At 45.2% G+C, this 21,888-nt stretch overlaps 1 protein-coding gene across 2 annotated transcripts in view; it reads left to right on the forward strand.

Moving 5' to 3' along the window:
* The window catches only part of Atp9b (ATPase phospholipid transporting 9B (putative)), a 194,445-nt gene that overhangs the window by 56,078 nt on the left and 116,479 nt on the right, over positions 1–21,888 (forward strand). For both annotated transcript variants that reach the window (XM_042668321.1, XM_042668322.1), the window contains exons 9-10: positions 9,413–9,493; positions 21,124–21,199. In XM_042668321.1, coding sequence (XP_042524255.1) covers positions 9,413–9,493; positions 21,124–21,199 — 157 coding nt within the window. The remainder of the gene's footprint in view (positions 1–9,412; positions 9,494–21,123; positions 21,200–21,888) is intronic.

Genomic DNA, 21,888 nt, shown 5'->3' on the forward strand with positions numbered 1-21,888 from the left:
AGGCATTTTAGTGTGGCCCCATATTTCAGGTAGTTCCTGAGTTAGAATTTATTACCTATGTGTTTTGTATCTTTGTTAAGTAGGTGTTCTAACCATTGAGCCACACACATACACCCAACCCTTTTTGCTCTGGTTGTTTTTGAGATAGGGTCTGGAATTTATGCTTGGGGAACCTAGACCACTATCCTCCTATTTATTTATGCTTTCTGCATAGCTGGATGACAGGTGAGCGCTGTAATGGTAGCTTTTTATTTTGTTCCTCACCCTTGCTATTTCTTGTTGGTGTTTACCGCTTGAAAATATGTATATAGTATAAAACCAGATATATGCAGATATGCAGCCCACTTTTAGTTTTTCCTGTCCTGGACACAGAAATATTCTTCTCTTTGTGTGTGTGTGTGTGTGTGTGTGTGTGTGAGAGAGAGAGAGAGAGAGAGAGAGAGAGAGAGAGAGAGAGAGAGAGAGAGAAAGATAGGACTTAGGAGATACTTTGCTAGCCTGGGGGTTACACTCAGGGCTTTGCTCATGCTAGGCAAGTACTCTATACTGAGCCACATCCTAGCCTATTCTGTATACATCTCCTGTGGACATTATGTCACCCTCTGTCCCCAGGTCAGAAGTTTATTTTGGAAATTGTGTGAGCCACTAGCACCCTCCTAGCTTTATCTTCTTAAGTCTTGCTCTTAAATTTTGCTGGAGTGAGTCAAAGTCCTGTGCACTTTCACACGTACTTAGTCTTACTGCTAGGGAGGGCTGGCCTCCCTGGCTCTTGGCAATCCATTACACCCCTTTAAAGGTTCCTCTAAACTCTTGACTAGTCAAAACAGCAAGGCATGGTGGTGTATGCCTATATCCCCTGATACTCAGCAAGTCGGAGGAGCAGTGTTTGAGGCCAGCCCAGGCAAGAAGTTAGTGAGACCCCCATCTCAACAGACAACATTAAGTGTGTTTCTTTGCGACTGTGATCGATCTTAGCTGCACCGGGAGACAAAGGTCCAGAGCACGTCTGAGGCAAAAACATGAGACCCTATCTGAAAAATCATGTCCCAAAAAGGTCTTGGGGGGGGTCTTAGCAAGTCCAAGTCATTGAGTTTAAGCCTCATTACTGCCAAAACCCCAAATACAATGGAACCCTGTTCCCTTCCTAATCTGCAACCTCTGGGCCTTCAGCCTCTGTAGCCCAGGGTAAAGGCAGGTATAGTGTTGGCATCACGAACAGATGCTAGTTGAGCCCTCTGGATTTCTGCAGATTTTTATCTCCCTACCTTTTTCCTAGCATCTACAAATTTAGCAGGCCAGTTTCCATGAGCTCTGGTCTCTGTCTCCTGAACTCAGAGCATGTGTCTCTCTCCTGTCTGTAAGGTGTTCATCTTGATGTAAGAATGGCCAGGGTGGTCACACAGCCATTTGTGGGCTCTGTGGTTGCAGAGTTGCTGTTCCTGTGTGTTGTCCTTTGCGAGAGGGCAAGTATCATATTAGTTAATAAAACATTGCTTGTAGAATTTCTTGATTAAGTTTTAATGAGCAACAACTGCCTATTGACTAAACAAGTTACATGACGGTTCTAATTTTAACTAAAATTAAAACAACTGTTTGTTTCATGAGGATACCTCCGTCCAGGAAGGCTGGAGTTGACCAGGTTAATGTTTTCTTCTTCTAGCAGAGCATATTAGCCCTAATCTCGTCTTCCCTCAGACACTTTTCAGTCCTCTCTCTTAGATTGCATTCCTTGTAAAGGAAGTATAGGGTAATTTTTCATTACTCATAAAACAGAAGAGAGCCCCTCATAATTTACCCCTCACCTCTGGCTGCCATTCACATGTGATCCACCGTGTCCTGGTGCTGCATCACCCTTCCCTCCCCTGGCTTCTCCCTACATGCTTGTCCTGTGAGACAGTGCCTGTATGCTCTTTTCTCTAGCGGGTATTTATTGCTGTATGTTTCATGAAAGATTTTGGTAGTTTTTGTTTCATGTTGCTTCCTTGAGACCGTCTTGCTATATAGCCCAGGCTACCAAGGAAGTCACCATTTTCCTGCCTCCAGGCATTCTGGGGATTTGAGACAGGCCACTAGACATGACAGGTTTACACGTTCTTCATTAGATTTTCATAGTAGTAGCTAGGCATATTTATGTAATAGGACCTACAAGTATTTTAAAGTGGTTTCAAAGTGGCTCTGAATTTTATTGTGGACATGCACAAGACTGGGGAAAGCACAGATCCCAGGCACTGCTTGGGGGGTGGAGGGAGGGCATGAATCCAGGCACTGCCGGGCGGGGCTGGGGGGGTGGGGTGAGGAGTGGCAGTACTGACCACAGACACTGACATGGGGAGCACTGACCACAGACACTGACGTGGGGAGCACTGACCACAGACACTGACATTGGGAGCACTGACCACAGACACTGACGTGGGGAGCACTGACCACAGACACTGACGTGGGCAGCACTGACCACAGACACTGACGTGGGCAGCACTGACCACAGACACTGACATGGAGCACTGATCACAGACACTGACATGGAGCACTGACCACAGACACTGACATGGAGCACTGACCACAGACACTGACGTGGGGAGCACTGATCACAGACACTGACGTGGGGAGCACTGACCACAGACACTGACGTGGGGAGCACTGACCACAGACACTGACATGGAGCACTGACCACAGACACTGACGTGGGGAGCACTGACCACAGACACTGACGTGGAGCACTGATCACAGACACTGACGTGGAGCACTGACCACAGACACTGACATGGAGCACTGACCACAGACACTGACGTGGGGAGCACTGATCACAGACACTGACATGGAGCACTGACCACAGACACTGACGTGGAGCACTGACCACAGACACTGACATGGGGAGCACTGACCACAGACACTGACGTGGAGCACTGACCACAGACACTGACATGGAGCACTGACCACAGACACTGACATGGAGCACTGACCACAGACACTGACGTGGGCAGCACTGACCACAGACACTGACATGGGGGAGCACTGACCACAGACACTGACATGGAGCACTGACCACAGACACTGACATGGAGCACTGACCACAGACACTGACATGGAGCACTGATCACAGACACTGACGTGGAGCACTGACCACAGACACTGACGTGGGGAACACTGATCACAGACACTGACGTGGGGAGCACTGATCACAGACACTGACATGGAGCACTGATCACAGACACTGACGTGGGGAGCACTGACCACAGACACTGATGTGGGGAGCACTGATCACAGACACTGACGTGGGGAGCACTGACCACAGACACTGACATGGAGCACTGATCACAGACACTGACGTGGGGAGCACTGACCACAGACACTGACGTGGGGAGCACTGATCACAGACACTGACGTGGGGAGCACTGATCACAGACACTGACGTGGGGAGCACTGACCACAGACACTGACATGGAGCACTGACCACAGACACTGACGTGGGGAGCACTGATCACAGACACTGACGTGGGGAGCACTGATCACAGACACTGACGTGGAGAGCACTGACCACAGACACTGACATGCAGCACTGACCACAGACACTGATGTGGAGAGCACTGACCACAGACACTGACATGGAGCACTGATCACAGACACTGACGTGGGGAGCACTGATCACAGACACTGACGTGGGGAGCACTGATCACAGACACTGACATGGAGCACTGATCACAGACACTGACGTGGGGAGCACTGATCACAGACACTGACGTGGGGAGCACTGACCACAGACACTGACATGGAGCACTGACCACAGACACTGACATGGAGCACTGACCACAGACACTGACATGGAGCACTGACCACAGACACTGACATGGAGAGCACTGATCACAGACACTGACGTGGGGAGCACTGATCACAGACACTGACGTGGGCAGCACTGACCACAGACACTGACGTGGGCAGCACTGATCACAGACACTGACATGGGGAGCACTGACCACAGACACTGACGTGGGCAGCGCTGACCACAGACACTGACGTGGGGAGCATTGACCACAGACACTGACGTGGGCAGCACTGATCACAGACACTGACGTGGAGCACTGACCACAGACACTGACATGGAGCACTGATCACAGACACTGACGTGGGGAGCACTGATCACAGACACTGACATGGAGCACTGACCACAGACACTGACGTGGGGAGCACTGACCACAGACACTGACGTGGGGAGCACTGATCACAGACACTGACGTGGGGAGCACTGACCACAGACACTGACATGGAGCACTGACCACAGACACTGACATGGAGCACTGACCACAGACACTGACATGGAGCACTGATCACAGACACTGACATGGAGAGCACTGATCACAGACACTGACGTGGGCAGCACTGACCACAGACACTGACGTGGGGAGCACTGACCACAGACACTGACGTGGGGAGCACTGATCACAGACACTGACGTGGGGAGCACTGACCACAGACACTGACATGGAGCACTGACCACAGACACTGATGTGGGGAGCACTGACCACAGACACTGACGTGGGGAGCACTGATCACAGACACTGACGTGGGGAGCACTGACCACAGACACTGACATGGAGCACTGATCACAGACACTGACGTGGGGAGCACTGACCACAGACACTGACGTGGGGAGCACTGATCACAGACACTGACGTGGGGAGCACTGATCACAGACACTGACGTGGGGAGCACTGACCACAGACACTGACGTGGGGAGCACTGACCACAGACACTGACATGGAGCACTGACCACAGACACTGACGTGGGGAGCACTGTCCACAGACACTGACGTGGGGAGCACTGATCACAGACACTGACGTGGGGAGCACTGATCACAGACACTGACATGGAGAGCACTGATCACAGACACTGATGTGGAGCACTGATCACAGACACTGACGTGGGGAGCACTGATCACTGACACTGACATGGAGCACTGACCACAGACACTGACGTGGGGAGCACTGATCACAGACACTGACGTGGGGAGCACTGACCACAGACACTGACGTGGGGAGCACTGATCACAGACACTGACATGGAGCACTGATCACAGACACTGACATGGAGCACTGACCACAGACACTGACGTGGAGCACTGACCACAGACACTGACGTGGAGCACTGACCACAGACACTGACGTGGAGCACTGACCACAGACACTGACGTGGAGCACTGACCACAGACACTGACATGGAGCACTGACCACAGACACTGACATGGAGCACTGATCACAGACACTGACGTGGGGAGCACTGACCACAGACACTGACATGGAGCACTGATTACAGACACTGACGTGGAGCACTGACCACAGACACTGACATGGAGCACTGACCACAGACACTGACGTGGAGCACTGACCACAGACACTGACATGGAGCACTGATCACAGACACTGACGTGGGGAGCACTGACCACAGACACTGACGTGGGGAGCATTGACCACAGACACTGACATGGAGCACTGACCACAGACACTGACGTGGGGAGCACTGACCACAGACACTGACGTGGGGAGCACTGATCACAGACACTGACGTGGGGAGCACTGATCACAGACACTGACATGGAGCACTGACCACAGACACTGACATGGAGCACTGACCACAGACACTGACATGGAGCACTGATCACAGACACTGACGTGGAGCACTGACCACAGACACTGACATGGAGCACTGATCACAGACACTGACATGGAGAGCACTGATCACAGACACTGACATGGAGCACTGACCACAGACACTGACGTGGGGAGCACTGACCACAGACACTGACGTGGGGAGCACTGATCACAGACACTGACGTGGGGAGCACTGATCACAGACACTGACATGGAGAGCACTGATCACAGACACTGACATGGAGCACTGACCACAGACACTGACGTGGGGAGCACTGACCACAGACACTGACGTGGAGAGCACTGACCACAGACACTGACATGGAGCACTGATCACAGACACTGACGTGGGGAGCACTGACCACAGACACTGACGTGGGCAGCACTGACCACAGACACTGACATGGAGCACTGACCACAGACACTGACGTGGGGAGCACTGATCACAGACACTGACATGGGGAGCACTGACCACAGACACTGACGTGGGCAGCGCTGACCACAGACACTGACGTGGGGAGCATTGACCACAGACACTGACGTGGGGAGCACTGATCACAGACACTGACGTGGGGAGCACTGACCACAGACACTGACGTGGGGAGCACTGATCACAGACGCTGACATGGGGGAGGTACTGATCACAGACACTGTCGTGGAGCACTGACCACAGACACTGACTTGAGAGAGGTAGTGATCACAGACACTGACATGGGGGAGGTACTGATCACAGACACTGACATGGGAGAGGTAGTGATCACAGACACTAACATGGGGGAGGTAGTGATCACAGACATAGTAGACATTTGGGAAATAGTTTTCTTGCTTTTGTGATGAAGCAAATTTATTAACAATCATGAGAGTCAGTAATTTTCAATAAATCATGACTTGCTGATTTATTTCAAAAGATCCATATAGCAGTAAACAATACCATTTACATTTAATTAGTTTTATTGAATGAAAGGCAATTTTATTTGTAATGAACCACATGTTATGATTAAGGATGTATTTTAATGACCTTTAACTAATGTGAACAAATGTTGCCCTTGACCTAATAGCAGAGGCTTTCCTAGATTATTGGAAACTTCAGAATGATTTTTAAATTATCATGAAAAGCTTCAAATGACATTCTCATTATTGTGTCATTATTCAGTCATTTGATGTCTAATATACGAGATGAAACACACTCTTCTAAATATTCATGTGCATGGAGAAATGAGGATTGTTGCCAGCTTTTTTTTTTTTTTCCGTTTTAAAACGTAGGCTCTGGTATGAAAGGTTCATGTTTTGAAAATCATTCTGATGGTATAGTATTTAAATAAGGAGTTATTCTGCTGAGTACTGGTGGCTCACACCTTTATTTCTAGCTACTTAGGAGGCTGAGAATGGGGGGTTAGATGGGGAGGAATCACAGTTTGAGACTAGCCCAGGAAGAAAAGTTTATAAAACCCCTTCTCAGCTGTAGCTGGACAAGGTGATGCATGCTTATCTTCTTAGCTACAAAGGAGGCTAAGATGGGGAGGTTTGCAATTCCAGTTCAGCTCAGGCAAAAAGCCTGTAAGATTCCATCTGAACAAAAAGGCATGGTAGTGTACAGTCATCCCACCTATGATAAGATGTTAAACAGGCTGGTCAAAATCTGGGTAGGTACCTTAAAGTTGTGGCTCTGTGGTAGAATGTCTGCCTAGCAAAAAAAGTAAAAAAAAAGTAAGTTAATAAATATAAATAAGATAAGTAGGATTCATTTTCAGATTTGCTGTATCCATAGGTTATTCTGGCAATTTATTGGACGCTTTGGACCTTTTTCTACAACTCTCAAGTTACTTTATGTTGTAAACTAGCTGCAGCTTAACTTGACTGTAAGTTGTTTCTGTGTGGTCTAAGCTGCAGTCACAACCCTGTTGGAGTATGTTCAGCTCTGTTCCATCAGACTAGCCTCTGTTCCCTGGTGAGTGGACAAGTAGTTCCTGTTTCCCCTTCCCGGAAGGATTGGCAGTTAGCTTCCACAGTTGGGTGCACTCAGAAGGATCTGAGAAGCAGGAGCAGGTGAGGCAGCAGTGTCCTCCCTGAGTCTGAGACCCTGGGCTGCAGCTGGGCTTCAGGGTTTGCAGGGCAGCTGCCCTGTGGAAGTGCCCCGCATGCCCTGAGCACCACCTTTTATCACCTGCAGTCTTGGTCCTCCTCATAGAGGCATCTTTCACAAAAGATTGTTTCAGTATCAATCCAGAGTGATTTTGGAGGTTCAGTAATGAACCTCTTGTCTTTGGATGCCTTGTGTTGTGTTACTGTAGGACCTAGAACTCTTCTGTTTTTGGGTCCAGTTATGGGGCCTGAACTCTGGGCCTGGGCGCTGTCTCTCAGCTCTTCAGCTCAAGGCTAGCGCTCTACCACTTGAGCCACAGCGACACTTCCGGCTTTTTTCTTTTTGCTTATGTGGTGCTGAGGAATCGAACCCAGGGCCTCAAGCATGCAAGGCAAGCGCTCTACCACTGAGCCATCTTCCCAGCCTAGAACTCTTCTCATTCATGCAATGAAACTTGACCAGTACACTCAAATAAAATGAGTTTCTGCCTCTGTTGAGAGCCCAGAGGAGGTAGTCCAATGCTGATGGGACAGTCAACTCATATTTGATATGTGACATCCCACACCAGAGAAAGGGCTGCCTAGTGGGCAGGTTTGCAGTCCCCATTCCACGCTGCTAGGTGCAAGGGAAGGTGTTCCTGCTGCCATTCAGAGGCCTGAGTGGTTCCCTCGCTGGGTCTCCTCCACTCACAGAGACAACACTTTTTAGAGTACTTACAATAAAGGAAGCTTAACACTAAACTTCACGGTATCTAACAGTGCTTAACAGCATTGAACACTTCTTCCTACTGTCCAGCTCCTTCCCCAGTGCCCTGGGGAGAGTTGAGTCCCTCTTCCCTCTGTCTCATTAGACATGTCCTTAGTCAGTTAAAACACAGTCCATCCACTACAGAGCTGGTCTTAAACTTCTGTTCTGTCATGTGCCATTTGAGCTTACCAGCTAGACAAACTGAGGGAAAACCTCCAGACAGTCATGACGAAGTCATTCATACCCCCCTCTCCAAGGTTTGGTTGTTACGAAACCGCGGCATTCCATCTGTCAGTCTTGTCATGTCCCTAACCTCCCCTGACGTCTCACCTGGGATTGCACGCAGGGAGGACAAAAGCATGCTTTCAGAGGAGAAATTTTTTATGTAACCTAACCTGGCCAGAAGGACACATGTTTAAGAATCAGGTCAAGAGGAGACCCTGAATTTCCAGAACTTTACAAGATCTTTCTGTGATCATCCCCACTCCTTTCATCCCAGCCATATGTCTTGGGAGTGGCCTGGAGAACATTGCTTTCTCAGCTGGAGAACGCAGTATCCAAATTGCCTTACCAATGTCAGGAACCTCAGACTCTTGGTCCACTGCTACAAGCCACAGCAAGCACATGAGATGTCCTTGGGGACTGGTGAGGGAGCAAGGGTTCTGTCTTTGTAGGCTGGAAAGGTTCACCTTCCTGGCGATGTCCTCTTGACCTGCAGATCTGGCTAAGGTCACAGGGTATGATTGCCACGTGTCAGGAGTTTAGACTGATAACTGGTAAGCACGAAGCCCTGAGTCTAAACCCTTGCACCATCAAAAACAAAAAAACCTCTAGCACATAATACATGAATAATTTTAATTAGTGATTTAAAAAATTCCAAGTCAATGTATTTCAATGTAACATTGAAATTAATCCTTTTCTTTTCTTTTTGTATTCCAGGATCTTTTTTCTATCAGTGCTTATGTTTATGCTCAGAAGCCACAACTGGATATTCATAGTTTTGAAGGGACATTTACCAGGGTGAGTTAAAATATTTTATTCAGTTTAACAGTAACCATTTTCATCATAAATTAAAGGTAGTAGGCCCTTGTTCTGAGAGAATAATTCAGTCTAGAGTAATTTGCACAGAAGCTTTGGACTAAAAAGGGAAAAGCTAGAGGAAGTGCCAAATTCTTGGGTGTGTTTTTGTTACTCGTATTCCTGTGAGGTACTTCAGTGCAGATTTTCTGATTTCTTGACATAGTTAGCATTTGGTAAAATCTTTTCACCTACTACATGAGTCAGTATAATGATATAGTTTAGCAATTCATTTGGCTTTCAATAATAGTTGGTATGCTACGATGTTTGCATCATTTCTAGCTATTGAATCATTTGAGTGTATGCTTATTTGAACATTTCTTCAAGTACTAAATGTATTTTATTCCACATTCATTTTGTTACGGCGTTTGGTAAACTCTTTAAAGGTCTTTAAGCTCCTCTACACCTGTCTACTAGGATTGGAAGAATTCAGTATCTTTTTTTTTAGCTTCTATTTATTTTATTAGCTAATAACATACCATAAATGACTTGCAGTAAGGGATTTTAATATGTGTCTATGGTTTATTTTTAATTGATGCAACCATCTTTAGAAGATTTCTGTTGTTTCACTCTTTTGGTCACACGAAATTGGCAGGCAGTGTCATCATCTGAGAAACCACTTACAGAACTTAAGTGACATCTTATATACAAACCGTGCATATGCAAATGAGGGGACCTGTAAGATTGTTTAGAGTCTGTGGAGAGGTGGATGTCACTTTATAGAATAGGAGGAAGTGTGTCCAAGTGGTAAGGATTATGAAATGAGTTTCAAAATACAGCTCTTTCTGTTCTTTTACAAAAAATTATTTTGATAAAAACAAATTCTTTTGAAAGGTCATATATAAGAAAAAGTATTATAAATAGGTATTTTTGTTTATACAAAAAGTTTGAATATAATCACTGTTAAGAATTTGGAATATCAATGCTGGTTGCCACTGGTTCATACCTGTAATCCTAGCTACTCAGGAGGCTGAGGTCTGAGGACCATGATTCAAATCCAGCCAGGCAGGAAAGTCCATGTGACTCTTCAGTTAACCACCAAAAAGATGGAGCTGTGGCTCAGTGATAGGGCACTAGCCTTGAATAATAGCTTAGGGTCAGGGTCCAGGCCCTAGGACTGACACTTAAAAAAAAAAAAAAAGAATTTGGAATATTATTTTCTTTCCTCCTTTCCTTCCTTTTTCTTTCTGGTTTATATTGCTTATGATTTCCTACAAGTCAGAGGTATTTGCTAGACAACGTAGAAGCATTTCAAGGTCTAAAAATTGAGAGTAGTCTGGTCATAACCCTGAAGGGGGGAGTGTGTGGCGAGGGAGTTCTATGCTGTTGTAGGAGATGTAGAAGCAGAAGCTATCCAGATTATCAGAAGAAGACTGTAAGGACTTTCAGCTTAGAAGAGAAATGGTAACTCTGGTGAGCTTCAAAGGATACCTTAGACTTCCTGGTTCCTTAGGTTAGTTGAGCCCATCTAAGTTTGTATATGTCCTCACAGCCTTCCAGCACTGTACCAGCCAATGATAAGGGTATATAGGACCACTTACAGCTCATATGTGCCACATACATGTGAGACAGAAAATTCTGCACACTGGAAGTGAGGGGAATGTCCATAGTCAGGACATAGCAGAGGACAGGAGATTGTCCAAAGACACTGGCATCATAGAGGGGGTCTGCCTTCAGAAGAGGAGCTCCCAGGTGGGGTCCTGGGTCTTCTCTCTTGGCTAGCAAATGAACTAAAACATGCTAATCAGAGGTGGCCATTTGGGGGACATACATGTACAGGGTATTTCCATAGATGGTTGGTGTTTCTAGGAGCCCTGATAAGAAAGAAAAGAATGAAATTGACCTTTCTTAGATAAGACAGTGACATTTAGAATGGACATTGTCATACCACTCCCAGAAATGGTAGTTCATAGAAGATATTAGGCTTTAATGTATGGTAGACATGAACACATTCCAGCTTCCCTTCTTAGAATAGAATCCTCTACTATAGCAGGTTCAATCAACATTCATTATTATGATAGAAGGGACCAGAGAAAGAAGATAGAAGGGAAGAGAGAGAGAAAAAAAAAGAAGGAAGAGAAGCAGGGAGGGAAAGAGGAAGGGAAGCAGATAGTGAAAAACAAATCTTGTAACAAATTCTAAGCCTGGCATTGGTAGCTCATGCCTATAATCCTAGCTCCTCAGGAGGTTGAGATATGAGGATCGTGGTTCAAAGCCAGCCCAGGCAGGAAAGTCTATGAGACTCTTATCTCCAATTAACCACCAGAAAAGTGGAGGTGATGCTGTGGCTCAAGTGGTAGAGCTCGCCTTGAGCTGAAGAGCTGAGGGACAGCGCCCAGGCCCAGAGCTCAAACCCCATTACTGACCAAAAAAAAAAAGAAAAGAAAAAAAGATCTAAGCTGGGTGCTGGTGGCTCACGCCTATAATCCTAGCTACCCAGTAGGCCGAGATCTGAGGATTACAGTTCAAAGCCAGCTCTGGCAGGAAAGTCCTTAATACTCTTCTAGTTAACCGCCAGAAAATCAGAAGTGGTGCTGTGGCTCAGAGTGCTAGCCTTGACCTAAAGTGCTCAGGGACAGTGCCCAGGCCCTGAGTTCAAGCCCCCAAACCTCCCCAGAACCATCCAAATCCTCTAAAAAAAAAAAAAAAAAATCAAAATGAAAAACAGAAACAAGAACTCTAAGGCAAAGCAATGTCTTAACAGTGCAACAAACCTAATAAATCTCACTTAAATATAGTTAACCAACTAGGTAATATAGAACATAATAAGTTAGGGATTAACTCAAGAATAGAAAATGTAAATGAGTTCTAACTGAGCTCAGGAAAACATAGAAGAGCATGAGCATCTGAGAAGTGAAGGCCTTGCTGACAGTGTACCCAGGAAGAGATATGAAAGTACACTGTGGTGGGGAGAAAATGAGAAAACAAAAGATGTGCAAACCATCAGGAAGCGACAGATTTCAAAGATCCAGTATTCCTGATTGCCTTTTGGAAGGAAGTCAGCTTGGCACCTTACTCTCAGCCCACAGAACAGGGTCAGAGCAGAGTAGTAACTTTAAGAGCCTTGAGGAAGACAATGTGGACCAAGAATTCTCCTTGAAAATCAAAGCAATAGAGAGCCAGAGTTCAGCTGGCAGAAATCAAAGGGTTACACCATGTGTGTTTTTGCTTTATTCATTGGGCTTTGGGGGAGGAATTTAGTGAATACTGAGGACAGTAATGTATCTAAGATTTAAATCTAAGGTTAAACGGAGTAGACGTATTTGGGACATGATCACTGAATGCTCCCTGCTTGGACTTGGAGTTTCTTTGTCATGCCCACATTCTTGTGCCTGGGTCCTGGGTTCAGCAGTGTGAGAAGACAGCAGTATGCACAGTTTGACTTAGAAAATGGGGCATCTTTGTTTCTAAGTCTTGGAACGGGATTGCCATGGGATACCTACTTCATTAGATACAGGGAGGTCCTTTTGAGCTTGGACTTCTGGCAGAAGGGAATAGGGAGGGAGTCTTCTTTCACTGCACGGTCATCTGTCCTTGTCCTTGGGTGGATGGTGTAAGGCCTACCCCTTCTTAGGGAACCAAAATCTATACATGCTTAAATGAAGTGTGTAAAACTGTAAAATAATTGACATACATTCTCTCATACACTTTCAAAATCTCTAGAATACTTCTGGTATCTAACTCGGTGCAAATACTGCGTAAATAGTTATGTAGTAGACAAGAAGGACATGGAATTAAAGCATGTGTATACTTAGTACAGATGCAAGCATTGTAGGTCTAGCACTACTAAAATGTACCCGAAGGTAACATGGCAAACCACTGCTCGAGAAAGATTGAGGGAGGCTGGAGGCTACAGCATAGTGTGCGCACACATCTCGTTCACATGGACTCAGTCAAGTTCTTGGAGCATGGAATATTCAAGTTTGGCTTTTTGGATCTTTCTGGAATTTTTTTCCCCAAAGATTTTTTTTTTAAATCTCTTGACTGAATCCACATATTCAGAGCCTGAGGATTTAGATTTTTGTGAAATTATACATGAAAGGATCAGTGAGAGGATCCATCACACCCATGCCAGGGGACCATGTGGAGGCAGGCAGGCACAGGAGAAAGATTAGTGCAAGGTTTATTAGAGGAGCCATATTTGCCCTGGAGAGAGAGCGCATGGCAGCCTCCACTATCTAGATAGCAGCAGCAGCAGCAGCTGACGAGGAAGTGAGGTAGATGGGAGCTCAGGTGGGTCTAGGTGGGGGGGGGGGGGGAGGGAGGGGCCAGCAGGTCTGGGTGGAGCTGAGGGCCAAAGGTAGGCTTAATGAGTACAATATGTATTTCACACGTGGAAGTGAAGTTGCCTCTGTTTTAGCCAACTTTCAATCTGATTGTCCTAAGAAGGAAGAAGCTTAATCATTTGCTAGTATTGACCTTTTTAATTGTGTGCATTCTACATTTACTCCTTAAGGCTGTTTTGCTTAATAGAAAAGGGGATACTCAAGGATTTTTAAGTATTCATTCACTGTCACATCCTGCTGCATTTTCTTAATTAGATCAGGGGAAGCTGCAAAGTGCACGTAATTTCCTCAGTGCTCTGGTTTGACTGTGTCCCAAGTCCACATGCTGGGAACTTGACCCTTAATGTAGCAGTGTTGGACAAGGACCTTTAAGAGGTGGTTATGCAGGAGGACTTGCGTGATGAGTGAAGGTCACTGTTGTAGAAGTGGTTCTGTTATCACCAGAGTGGGTTCCTGATCAAAGCAAGAGTTTGGCTCCCTTCCCCTCTCCCAGTCACACATATATTTACTGTAGGGTACCTTCTGCCTTGTTAAATGTAGCAAGAAGTCCTTCATTAGAAATAGCTCCCTCTCCCAGTCACACATATATTTACTGTAGGGTACCTTCTGCCTTGTTAAATGTAGCAAGAAGTCCTTCATTAGAAATAGCTCCAATCTTGCACTTTCTTATTTCCAGAACCATGAGTCAAATTTCCTTTTATTTATAAATTCCCTAGTCTGTGGTAGTTTGTTATTTTAGCAGCAGAAAGCAGACATGAGCAGTCTCCTTCACTGTAGGTTTGTTACTAGTGGGTAGAGTGTTGCTCAGTTCATTGGGTGAATCTGTAAGATTAAGTCACTCACCCAGCATAGCAAAACAAAAATGAAAACAAAACACACATACACACACACACACACACACACACACACACACACACACACACACACACAAAATACTGAGGGTAGGAAGATAGCAAGAAAACACACACACACACACACACACAAAATACTGAGGGTAGGAAGATAGCAAGAAAATATTTATTAGCCAAGTGAGAAAGTGTGCTGAAGCAGGCAGTTTAGGGAATGTTGACCATCAGAACACTCTTAGAGAATTTTATCTTCCAGCCAAGGAGGGTTATTAACAGGTGCACAGTTAGGGCCCATTCCTGTAGTCCTCCCCAGATGGTTTGGTGACTTTGCCTGCACTGCTGTGCCTGGGTGCAGGAGGTCACATACTTGTACCATTTAGGCAAGGGCAGGCTATGTTATAAAGGCCGGCATCTGCATAGCTGATACTTTCTGTGAAAGGTCATATAGTGATCATTACTCTTGTTAAGGTGATAGTTGGCCTTGGTATGGGGAGTATGCTAGATAAGGGAGACATAGGATCATTATCTTAATTAGTGGGGCCTGTTGTGGACTATTTGGGGCGTTATGATTTCTCCAGGAGAAAAGAATGAAGCCTTATCATCGCCCGCCCATGGCCTCCTCTCCCTCCTACCGCAGAGCTGCCTTTGCCAACAGCTGGTGTGGTTTGGTTGCCCCTTTTCAATCTCACTTTTGAGGATTCTTAGGAAAGCCACTCAGAAAATGTTTGGACACTCCAGAAATGTTTGCCTTTTTTACCCTATAAGATCTAGTCTTGAGGAGGTCTATCAAGGTGAAAATACCTCACTGATTGAGAAGCATAGGAACAGTCCCATTACTCCAAGAGGAGGTCTATAACTGTTTCTCCCCCTCAGGCTAACACCCTTTAGCTGCCAAACAGGTGTATATGTGATTGTTGTGGCTTAGCCACAGCAGGGAAGGGGCTCCTAACAACAAAATGCCTTAGGGCACCTGCAGAAATGTCTTAGGGCACCTGCAGTGCCTGTGCTTTACCTGCCCTTCCAGTCATTTAGGGAAAGTTAAGGTCACCAGAGATACCTGTGGCTCCAACATTAATTCATATGTGCCAGCGGGGCACTGTGGCTAGATATCTAGCAACTCCAGTTTTCTTTTAGAGGACTGTGGCAAGCAGGTGGCAGTGGGGTGGGAATTGGCACTCATCAGAACAGAATTGAATATACTGTGCACATGGATGAAAGATGGCGAATCGCTTCAGGTGACTGGGCTGATTAAAAAAAAAAACAAAACTTATGTGAGGGCCTTAATTTACATTTATATTTACCTTGTATGAGTTATTGCAAGTACTGAATGAGTGCAGTTCAAATAAATGTCCTTTCATTGCTCCCATTCCACAGTTTTGTTTGTTTGTTTTTGTTTTTTTTTTGGATCTGGTCCTGGGGCCCGAACTCTGGGCCTGGGCGCTGTCCCTCAGCTCTTCAGCTCAAGGCTAGCACGCTACCATTTGAACCATAGCACCACTTCTGGCTTTTTTTTCCTGCTTATGTGGTGCTGAGGAATCCAACCCATGGCCTCATGCATGCAAGGCAAGCGCTGTACCCCCCATTGCACATTTGTAATGCTTTCCTTTTTCTTATTTTAATTATATTAGTCTGTAGTCTTGGGTTATTTAAGATGAGAAATACTTATTTTGTGTCCATTTTTCCTATAAGAAGAAAGAAAAAGATCAAATAACTAGCTTTATAACTACAAGGTACAATTCATTTTAACTACTGAAATTCATCAAGTGAACAGTGTTAAAAATCAATGCTTATTTACTCATTTATTTTTATTTTCGCCAGTCCTGGGGCTTGAACTCAGGGCCTAGGCACTATTCCTGAGCTTTCTTTCACTCAAGGCTGGCACTCTACCACTTGAGTCACAGCACTACTTCAGGCCTTTTCTGTTTATGTAGTACTGAGGAATCAAATCTAGGGCTTCTTGAAAGTTAGGCAAGCACTCCACTGCTAAGCCACCTTCCCAGTCCTTACTTATTTTTTATATTGTAATAAAAAGGAGAAAATATACCTTTGAGTATCAGTTTAAATACTGAAATAAGAAGTCAGAGTCTTTAGTATTCAGTGTTCTGTGTGGTAGAGCAGCTCATATTATTCTTCCTGATCCGAATTTCATGTATTGTTCAACACCTAGGCATTGTCTTAAAACTATGTTTGAAAGTAGCCTGTCACAAAGTATTAGCACTTTTGTAGTCCTTTAGAAACTTATTTCCTCCCCTCTTTTCTCCTTCTGTTCCCTCCTGTCCTCTCCTCCCCTCCCATCCCCTCCCTCCCTCCCTCCATCCCTTCCTCGATTGAATTTAGAGCTTTGATATTTGCAAGACAGGTGCTTTACTAGTGATTCACACATCCAGCCCTTTTTACCTTGTTTTTTTTTTGGGGGGGGGGGGTCCAGTCGTGGGACCTGAACTCTGGGCCTGGGTGCTGTCCCTCAGCTCTTCAGCTCAAGGCTAGTGCTCTACCACTTGAGCCACATCGCCACTTCTGGCTTTTTTCTTTTTTTTTTTTTTTTTTTTGCTTATGTGGTGCTGAGGAATGGAACCCAGGGCCTCAGGCATGCAAGGCAAGCGCTCTACCACTGAGCCACCTTCCCAGCCCCCTTGTTGTTTTTGAAGTAGGCTCTCACTTTTGCCTGGTCTGACCTGTGTTGTAATCCTCCTACTTGTCCTTCCCCACGCTGTTGGTGATGACAGGTGCTTGCCACCTGTGCCCACCCATTATGTTTTGCAGTAGCTGGGATAATAACATATCACCATGCCTAGACATTGTTAAGAGAATCTGTCAAACTTTTATGCCCAGGCTGGCCTGGAACCATAGGCTCATAATCTCTGCTTCCCAAGTAGACTTAAGCCACCAGTGCCCTGCCATCATACTGTGGTTTAATCTTTTCAAGTGCCACAGCACACTGACCATTGTTTATGTCTTTTAAAAAAAAAAAACAACATTTTATTGTAAAGGTGATTACAGAGAGGTTACAATTTCATAGGTAAGGTCATGAATACTTTTTGAACCCTTATCCCCTCCCTCATTTTTACCCGTTTCCCAGCCTCCAAGAGACTTGGCTTGAACACGCGTCCCTCAGCTCTTCAGCTCAAGTGCTCTGCCACTTGAGCCATAGTGCCACTTCCGGCCTTTTCTGCTTATGTGGTGCAGAGGAATTGAACCCAGGGCCTCATGCACGCAAGGCAAGCACTCTACCACTGAGCCACCTTCCCAGCCCTGTTCATGCCTTTTCTAGTCAAAATACTCACCTTTATGAAGTAGATTGCCATTGTTGTTAAATAGGGTACATTATTGAGAAAACAGCTTGGAACGTACTGAATTTTCTCCACAAATCAGATTTTTCCTTTTCAAGTCTTATGGAGAAGGAAACCAAAAGTAATAGAGATAAATTTCTTCCTGAGCCAGGCACCAGTGACTCATGCCTGTCATCCTAGCTACTCAGAAGGCTGAGATCTGAGGATCACAGTTCAAAGCCAGCTCCAGCAGGAAAAGTCCATGTTAACCAACAGAAAACCAGAAGTGGCACTGTGGCTCAAGTGGTAGAGTGTTCACCTTGAGCTGAAGAGCTCAGGGACAGCGCCCAGGTCCAGAGTTCAAGCCCTAGGACTGACAAAAAAAAAAAATCTTCCCATCTTCTCAATATTTTTTATTTGGTACATAAGAATGGTAAAAGAGCTCTCCTTTAGAATAATTTTTTGATATTACCAAAATATTAAATGTTTGAAGTCTGCCATTACTATCATAGAATTGTTATTAGTCTTCATAATAATTGTACATTCTTTTTTTTTTTTCAGGTAAGGGGTAGGTTTATTCATTATTCCGGCTGGCACCAGGCCATCTTGGTCCTCCACGAAGTGGGGAAAGGCCTGGGAAAGAGAGCTGGGAGAGCTGGGAAAGAGAGAGAGCCAGGAAGGAGAAGAGAAGGAAAGAGCTGAGAAAGAGCTAGAAAAGAGCAGAGAGCAGAGAGAGAAGGGAGCTGGGAAAGAGAAGGAAAGAGCTGAGAAAGAGCTAGAAAAGAGCAGAGAGAGTAATTGTACATTCTTTAATGCATCACTGTGTGAAAAGTAGAAAAAAATTACAGAATGTAGGAAATCAAATGAAATTCTAAAATGAAATTATATGGAACCTTTTTATTTGCAGTTCAGTTAAAATTACTAGTTTATTTTTTATGCCAGTCCTGGGACTTGAACTCAGGGCCTAGGTGTTGTCCCTGAGCCTTTTTTTTTCTTTCCCCTCCAAAGCTCTCTCTCCCTCATCACGTGAGCCATGGCTCTACATGCAGCTCCTTGGGTGGTTTATTGGGGATCAGAGTCCTGCTCTGCTTGGCTTTGAACTGTGATCCTCAGCTTTCAGCCTCCTCAGGGCATGATCCAGGGCTGGCTGCCAGCTTGAAATTATAAACAAATGCCCTTCTTCTGGGATTTGACATAGAGGGAAAATACTATATACTAAAACGTACATAAGTTTCCAGACTTATATCAGTGGCAAGGTAAATGAGTGTGAATATGGCTGTAGTACTTTGAGCACGTATGAAATAGAACACTTAAACTTTTGACATTGTCTTAAGAAAGAGGATAGTTGGTAAGCGAGAGTGACAGGGGGTTAGTTTGATCATGTGTTGAAATGTCACAATGAATCTTCGACTAGTGTATGAAAAAAAGTCCCAAATTACTAGGTACCAGTGGCTCATGCCTGTAATTCGTAGCTACTTGAAAGGTGAACACTGGGAGAAGCTGTCATTTCAGGCTATCTCAGACTGAAAAATCACCAGAAACCTTTGCAGTACATATCTGGGTACAGTGAAGGTGCTTGTCATCCTAAGCTATGTGGGAGACTGAATGGGTAGGGAAGGCAGTACCGTGCTGGCCTGGAGAAATGCCAAAGGCTTTGAGACTTTGACTAACGGGCATTTGGTTGCAGTGGAATGCACCTGTGAGCCCAGCAATGATAGGAAGCCTGTAGTAGGTGGATCAAAGCTCAGTGTGAGGACCTGAGTTTGGAAAAAGTATTTCCCTCCAAAAAAAACTTTAAGCCGGGCACCGGTGGCTCATGCCTGTAATCCTAGCTACTCAGGAGGCTGAGATCTGAGGATCACGGTTCAAAGCCAGCCAGGGCAGCAAAGTCCATGACTCTTAACTCCAATAAACCACTAGAAAGCCGGAAGTGGTGCTGTGGCTCAAGCGGTAGAGCACTCGCCTTGAGCTGAAGAGCACAGAGACAGGGCCCAAGCCCAGAGTTCAAGCCCAAGCCCAACAACAACAACAAAAAAAACACAAAAACTTTAAAAACTTTAAAAAATATCTCTCATACTAACGTAGGCATGCTGTCTGTTAAAATGTACAATACATGTTAGCATAGGCATGATATCTATTGAGATCTTGGATGTGTGCTGTTTATGCATGGTGTGTCTTAAGATACTGAATGCATGTGTGAATGACTTCTCTGTTTACATATCATGTAACTAATACTGAATCCATGTCTAAATGACTCTTCTGCCTACATAGCATGTAACAAAGGCAGAGGTAAACTAAATAGTCAATGTTCTCAGGGTCATTATTTTTATTTTGAACAATAATGTTATAGTTTACATATCCATACATTCTGAGACTTAAGGGCTGATATTTATTCAGGTCCTCGAGGAACTCCCTCTTTCTTGGCACTGGAAAAACTATTTGCAATCTGAATACAATTCCTGGAGTGCAAGAAGCTTGATAACCACTGGGTTTCTATTCGGATATATAAGATGAAGCAATGGGTCAAACCACTTTTGAAAATTAAATTTGATCAAAAAACATTTAAGTAGGAGACTAATGCCCCACGCCTGTAACCCTAGCTACCCAAGAGGCTGAAATTTGAAGATCCTGATTCAGAATCAGCCTGGACAGACAACTCTAATAAGAGACTTTTATCTCCTAATAACCAGAAAAAAGCCAAAAGTGGAAAGGTGGCTCAAGTGGTAGAACATCAACAATGAGCAAAATGCTGAAGGAGAAAGTGAGGCTTGGAGTTCAGGTCCCAGTACCATTATGAAGAGGGGAGAGAAGGGAAATAGAAAATTAAATTTCTCTGAACTCTTTTTGCTTTGTCACTTGAGCCACACACAACTGCACTTTAAGCTTTTTTGGTGCTTAATTGTAGATACGAGTCTCACAGACTTCCTGCCAGTCTGGCTTTGAACCTTGATCTTAAGATCTCAGCCTCCTGAGTAGCTAGGATTACAGACATGAGCCACTGCTGCTCAGCTTCTCTTTCCTCTTAAAACTCACATTTGCAGTAACCTTTTACTGCTTGAATTGTTATATCTAGAACGTGGACACATTTCTTCTTAGGACTCCAGAGATTTAAACAAAACAAAGAGTTATAAAATTGTTAATTTTCTAATTTTTTTTTCTTCCCTGAACAGGAAGACAGTGACCCTCCCATTCATGAAAGTCTCAGCATAGAAAACACATTGTGGGCTAGCACTGTGGTTGCCTCAGGTGAGAAAGAAGTTCTCCTTCAATGCGACTTCCCACAGATAGAGGATGCTTGATGCTGCCCAGGTACTCTAAACAGCCTTCTCAGATGTCCCTGAGAGCCCGAGGCACGCAGCTTTCACGAGAGACGCCACCGCAGAGCTAGGGAGGCCGGTGGTAACATTAGGTGGCTCTTAGCAATTCTTACTTATCTGACAAACAGGAACCAGGCTGGATGGGTGATGAGAAAAGAGTGAGAGGAGACCTTGCAGGCAGCAGAAATAGATCCTAAGGCCTTAAGGTCAGGGTAAAGATTCAGAATTACACCTAAGGGAAATTGGAAGATTGTGGAGTATTTCCAGTGGTTGAGGAAAAAAGGTTTTTCAAGAAATTTCTGTGGAATGTATTGGACATGTGATCATCGCCCTGTCAAGGTCACAGTGTCAACACTGACATTAATGATGGTGTTCAGAGGGAGTCCTGGCAGAGGTCAGTTGATGTTGATGATGGTACAGGGCATATGATGAGAGGGCAGTGAAGCTGGTGAGACGTGGACGTGCTGGGTCACTCTAGGATTGCCTGTTTTCTCAGTGTCGCCCAGTGCTGGTTACTTTCTATCCTAGGACCTCGCATTCTCACAGTGGTTTTGAGCAGAATACCTGCCCTCCTCTAAAGGCTCTGTCTGGGATGAAATAGTAATGGAGCCTGCCATT

The sequence above is a fragment of the Dipodomys spectabilis genome, unplaced genomic scaffold (genome assembly GCF_019054845.1).
Source record: "Dipodomys spectabilis isolate Male_0828 unplaced genomic scaffold, ASM1905484v1 ptg000432l, whole genome shotgun sequence".
Lineage (NCBI taxonomy): Eukaryota > Metazoa > Chordata > Mammalia > Rodentia > Heteromyidae > Dipodomys > Dipodomys spectabilis.